The sequence below is a fragment of the Rhipicephalus sanguineus genome, chromosome 2 (assembly GCF_013339695.2).
Source record: "Rhipicephalus sanguineus isolate Rsan-2018 chromosome 2, BIME_Rsan_1.4, whole genome shotgun sequence".
Taxonomy (NCBI): domain Eukaryota; kingdom Metazoa; phylum Arthropoda; class Arachnida; order Ixodida; family Ixodidae; genus Rhipicephalus; species Rhipicephalus sanguineus.
This window is the reverse complement of record NC_051177.1, coordinates 24171344-24177532: the sequence shown is the minus strand read 5'-3', so window position 1 is coordinate 24177532 and position 6189 is coordinate 24171344. Positions and strand designations below refer to the sequence as shown.

The 6189-nt window shown below is 49.5% G+C and overlaps 1 protein-coding gene across 1 annotated transcript; it reads left to right on the top strand.

The window, feature by feature from the left end:
- Positions 1-656: 656 nt before the first annotated feature.
- On the top strand, positions 657-2237 carry LOC119381094 (phosphate-regulating neutral endopeptidase PHEX-like). The gene is made up of 2 exons (XM_037649081.2): positions 657-1215; positions 1986-2237. Exons 1-2 carry the CDS (start codon positions 667-669, stop codon positions 2235-2237), a joined length of 801 nt encoding a protein of 266 aa, XP_037505009.2. The 5' UTR covers positions 657-666.
- Positions 2238-6189: the final 3952 nt, after the last annotated feature.

The following is a 6189-nucleotide window of genomic DNA, read 5'->3' as shown; positions in this document are numbered from 1 at the left end:
GCGACAAAAGAAAACAAAACAAGGTTTCTTTGAGAGGTTACGCAGCATGGTTTAGGCTAGAATTGGGATTCATTAAAAATAACTATTCATTATAATTGACACTGTAGCCTCTGGTAGCACTTAAAAATTTTCTAACTGTATGATCCGCCCGACTCTTGGCCGATCCCACTGAGTGGGTATAGGTGGCAATCACCCCTGCAGGAAGGAGCACCACCATCATCGTCAAGTTATTCTAAAGTTATAAACCATTGAGGAATTCATCAGAAAAAGAATATCGAACTAAATTCTGCCTGCTTTAAATATTTCATTACCAATAATTGATACATCAATTCATTATATTAGTTAATTATAGCTTCTACGAATGACACACTAAAGAAAGTATTGGAAAAATTCACCCCCTGCTCGGCCTGTCCCCTGCATTGGGTATGCGCCATGGTCGGAGGAAAACACCACCTAATTCTTGGCCAAATGCAATTGCATTTATTCGATGTTTCATTTTTAAGCATCCTGCCGCCCGGTTCTTGGCCCATCCCGCTCTGTGGGGGAGCGCCATCAGGAAGAGGACATCATCATCTTCTTGAGCAATTCCCCACAGCGGGTGTGAGCCACAGTGCTTAGGTGAAAAAAAAACACGGTCTAAATACATACAGCTCAGGATTCGGTGCAATGGCAACGGTAGGCCGAACGAGTCGCCCGACGCTCGGCACGACCCGGTCGCGCCTGCGCTCGCTGGCCGACCCCGCCGCCGGCATGGCCTCGACGTTGCGTTCGGTCGCCGCCGACGTAATGAGCCCGATGCCTCCTGGGGTTTCGAGCACCGTCCTTCTGCGCGGCCGGCAGCTGAGGGCCGTCCCGGGCCGCATGTCGCAGATGACCGGGACCTCGGCGGGCGGCGACTTGGTGGGCAACGCGTGGCGTGACGAGGACACGTCAGCCGGCGGCAACAATGCCTTCGAGCTGTTACTCATGGGGGGCAACGGGTGGTCCCTGCTCATCGGGCTCGCCATATGGCTCTGTGGGTTCGTGCTGCTCGCCTTCGTTGTGTCGCTGGTCTATCCGCAGGCGCCCCAGACGCTCTGCAGTCAGCCGGCCTGTCTGCGGCTAGACCGCGCCATGGCGAGCTCGGTCAACTTGCGCCGCCACCCCTGCGACGACTTCTTCGCGTACGTCTGTCCTGCGACCGAGGCAGACCGCAAGGCTAGAGTTATGCTCCGGGTACGCAGTACACTCGGCATTTGATCGAAACACACGATTCCACAATCGAGGTGCATTCTGGGCAGGTACACTGTCGCATTTATGTTGGTCACATTTAGAGAATCCACCTGCTGGCCGGCAAACTTTCGAACTGCAGCTCATTTACTTGCGTTTAGCCAAAAAAAAAAAAAAAAGACAGAAGTTCAGGGGCCTGAATTGATAACATTTCGAAAAGGCAGGGGCGTAGCCAGGGAGGGAGGGGGTTCAAACCACCACCCCCCCCCCCGAAAAAAATTTCTGGCTACGCCCCTGCGAAAAGGTGACTTAGTTTGTCTTCACCGGGTTTATTTGGACCATGCAGTGCAAGCTGTGAACCCTTTTCTGAAGACTAGACGCGCCCGGTTGTTCACTTAATTGGTTAATAATAATAATAATAATAATAATAATAATAATAATAATAATAATAATAATAATAATAATAATAATAGTTGTGGTTTAATGTCCCAACCAAAACCACGATATGATTATAAGGGACGCCGTAGTGGAGGACTCCGAAAATTTCGGCGACCTGAGGTTCCTTAACCTGCACCTAAGTTCAAGTACACGGACCTCTAGCATTTCGCCACCATCGAAAAGCTGCAGCTGCTGCCGTATTCGATCCCGCGACCGATCGAGTCAGCAGTCGAGCACCATAACTACTAAACCACCGTGGCGGATTTATTTCGGTTGGGATATTGGCTCTTGGTCGAGTCCGACGACCTCTAGCCACTGTTCTCGTACTTTATGTTCAGGAGAGCGAGTTCAACGCGGTCGTGGAGCGGGCACTCTCAGAGGATTCCAAGTTTCACGGCCTGGGCAAGCTACGCGACGATTGCATCCGCTACCGGAGCACGGGCTCCGTGCGCACCAAAGACATTCTGCATCTATTGCACCACTACATGGGACTCTTCGGGTGGCCGCTCTCCACTCCTCCCGGCCTAACAGCCTCGGAGCTCTTCGAGCTTATCGTGAAGGTGCGCTCTATAGAACACATCGCTCGCTAATCGCTTTGGTGCAGTTCCTACTGCGCTGCGGTAAACCCGTAAATAACATTGAAACCGCGCCTGCACACAAGTAATTGATATATCACTAGCAAGACGAGAGCTAATCTCTAAGCACACAAAAGGTTACGGTGCGTCGTCGAAGGTAGACTATACCAATACAGGTTAAATTCAGTTTACTGGACCGCCCATTCAAAGGCGTGCGCAAGCTTAGGGGGGCAAGCTTCACTGCACTGAACCCCCACCCCTCTGGTCGGTCGAGTCCGAAAGAAAACTAGCTCTGCAATGGATGCAAAGATGAAAACGAAGCGATTATGTGCTTCTCACAAAGGCCTGCCATTGGTCGCCCGCTTTCCTGGGACAAAGTTGAGAAGAAAATAGTTCTTGGAATGCAACAGCAGGGGTCCTCGGCCGCCATTATCGTCATAGAACATACGTGGTCATAACCCTGCGCATTAAACAGTGATATGATAGGTCCGACAGAGCAAATGCATGGACGCCCTCCTTCAGATAATTAGCCCCCCCCCCCTCTCTCTCTCTCTCTCTCTCTCTCTCTCTCTCGTGCGCACGTACGCCTATGTTCTTCTCTGCCTTCTAGATGCTCGTGCAAACTTTACGCTCGAAACGCGTTGTCCAGCTCGTGAGACACGGGAGTATTGGTGCAGTTGGACTTCAAGTACCGCGTCGGAGTTTGGGCGCAGCTCCGCATGGACAGCGACGGTGGACGTGAAATGCGCACGTTCCTCGACCCGCCTTACGTGTTGCCGCAGTGGTTCAAGGACACGGATGTGCTGGAGCGCTACGTCACCCAGCTGCTGGCCATGTTCGGCGCTTCGGCCGATGCCGCTCGCACAATCGTTAGGATGGAGAGTTCCATCTACGACCTCAGTGTCGGGGCCGAAAGAAGGTACGTACATGTATACGCCTGAATGATTGGGGGGGGGGGGGGGGGTCGCATGCGGATTGCTGGTGATTATACTGTAGAAGCGTAAACATTTGGGAGATTTGGTATGGTTCCGCAATAGTGTGCAAAACTGGGCTTGTTGGTTTATCTTCATGGTAAACGAGGCGCAAAAAGAAAGACGGCAACACAAGTAGAATGTGTTGTGTCCTGTGTCATTCTGCTTGTGTTGCCATCTTCTTGCGCTGCCCTCATCATGATTGTTTGGTTCCAGTTTGATGATTTGATAGCGAAGTGCCAGCGCCTGGAGGCGCTGGCAGTGCTAACAGACAAAGAAAGAACATACATGGACAAGCGCATTCCGTTTATGTTCTTTCTTCGTCCCTTTTATTGTTGCGCTACCAAATTGTCAAGGCTGGTGATTATCCTGAAGGGACACATGCACACAGTCGCAGGACCTCGGTTTGAGTTATTAAAGGCCGATCACGACGATGAGAAAAAAAATCTGTAACCTCCCGCAGTTTTTGTGCACTGGTGATCACTGCAGAAAGATACCCTCAATTCTATGCATTAGCTATCGCCTCTAAAACGAAGGGGTCTTTCCCGCATAATACCACTTAATGCGGAAAAGCCAGCTTTGACGATTACCTTTCAGCAACAAACTTTGGTACAGTTCCTATGCCCCGAAGTTAATCGCAGGCACACCTAGGGTTTGCGTAAAGATTGCCGAATAGAACTTTGTAGCACAATTTCAATACAAACACATTAATTATTAATAAATTTAATTAAATAACAGTCGGTCGTTTTTCATGGAGCAAGAGCCGCTTTTGGCCAAAGAGCGCCACGATACGCACTTGTGAAAAGCAAATAAGCTCACCTTGGGGCAGAAAACCGAAGTGAGTTAAGTAGTAGCTCTGTAAAAATTAAGTACTTCGGAGCATGTATTATATTCAGTTTTAGTTCATTTCACAAACATGGACAAAACTTGTGTATTTGTCAAGATTGTTAAGAAATGATGTTTACAACTCTGACTCAACAATAGAAGTACACGTCGCATTTTTGCAAAAAGCGCCTGTTAAAATGTCTAAAGAAGGCTGGCATTGTTCCACTGCACATTAGTCAAAACACCGTCACCTGATGCATTTAGCACAGAAGCTTTTCTTTCCGGCTATCTGAACTGTGTCAGTTTAGCTCATTACCTACTTCCATCATTCCAAATTTATATCTGGGCGCGAAGACGTCGTAATTGAATCAAAATTTTGTTACGTGCCAAGGTGCGATTCTGAGGCTCACTGTAGTGGAAAACTCGAGAATCATTTTACCGTCCGAGGTTCTTTAATGTGCACGTAAATTTTAGCGCACAGGTGTTTCTCCATTTCGATCGAAATGCGGCCGCCGTGGCCGGAACTCGTGACCGCATCATCGCGCACATCTTAATGGAAGCCTTCGGATTAATTTTGACTGCCTGTTATGGTACTCGGGTGTTCTAAAGGGACACTAAAGAGAAAAACGATTTTTCTCGTATTAGTAAATTACTCTTTCACTATACCAAAAACGCCACGCTGGCTGCGATGAAGACGCTTGGTTAGCGAGAAAATGCACGAAAAGAAAATGCGGGTGGTGACGCCGCCTCGCAGTTCCCGCACAAGTCGCCGTGACGCCATAGATTTTGACGGCGTCTACTGTGGCCTACGTAGTCCCTAATCGGTAAAATTAAAGTATATTGTATTCTGAAGGAGCCAGAGACAACATACCAAGTTCCAGGAACTTTCATTGAGCCAATTTCGCCGAAATACGAAAAAAAAGAAACACACACACATGCAATGAATAGAGCCGGCGACCTTATTTTACGAAAAATCTGTGTTGTCTAAAAATTTGGGGAGGTGCCAAGCATGTAGGGAAAGGTGTTTCAGCTCCACTAACGTGAAACCTGTGGAGGGGCGAAGCATGCAGTGTGCGCCAGTGCTTCCCACAGCAAAATCACTGCTAATGGGCAATGAGAGACAGACGCTTTTAGTTAACGTGCACGCTGCGAATCTTTATTGTTCAACTACGCACAAGAGAAATCTCCCAGCGGCACTACATTGCAGGTCAAGATCCAGTGCCTATATATATGGGGTGTCCGGTGAACGGTTGTGCAGCGTGAGCAGTAGGTTTTTTCAAGAAACTCACTAGCAGACGCTGCCTGCGTCGGCGTTGTCTCTCGCAGGCGAGGGCGCGTTCTCGTTCCTCGCGAGCTGGTAGTTCAGTGTTCTTCACAGAAAGAGCGTTTCCATAGTCAACGCGCGCCGTTCGCTCTCTCGCCACACGGCGAGCGCTCATGCGGTGGCGCCCTCTCTTGCTCTCAATCAAAGGGACAGGACACGACGATGCACCGCCGACGAGCCTAGACCCTAAGGTGCTTCCCCTAAAACACTTTGAAATCTGTGACTTCACAATCGGAGATTTCGGCGGGAAATTCAAAGGTGAGACTCCCGATTTTCTCATTTAGAATGAACCTATACGGTGGTGAAAATAACGACGCTATAGAGCTTTCAGAGTATAATTCATCAATCTAAACTAATTTATTGTTTCACTTTAGTGTCCCTTTAACGTTACGCCCCATTCGTATAATGGCGCCGCTGCCTAGGATCGGATTCCTGAGCAGGCGTACTTACATAGACTTGTACCTATGTGACACACAGGTACATCTTCCTCACTGTGGAAGCGGCGGCGGTGGAACTGGAGAGCGTTCTGCCATCGTCCCAGTGGATCGACGTGTTGACCACGCGCACTGGGCTGCCCAGGACAACGCCCGTGGCCTTCCACGAGGCTCTGTTCAAGTTGCTCGAGCTGCTGGTGACGTCGAGTGCGGACGCATTCCTGTACCTCGGCTACCGAAGTCTCTCCATGTTTGGGTTCGATGCACACGACCCAGACTTGGCCTCGCAGGTCGACATGCCGTCCATCTGGCTGTCGCCTGACCAAAGGGTCGCTCACTGTCATCAGCTTTTGTGGTACGTGTGCAATATGTACGCACAAACGCGTAGGCTTGCGCTGGGTTCTCGAATAAAG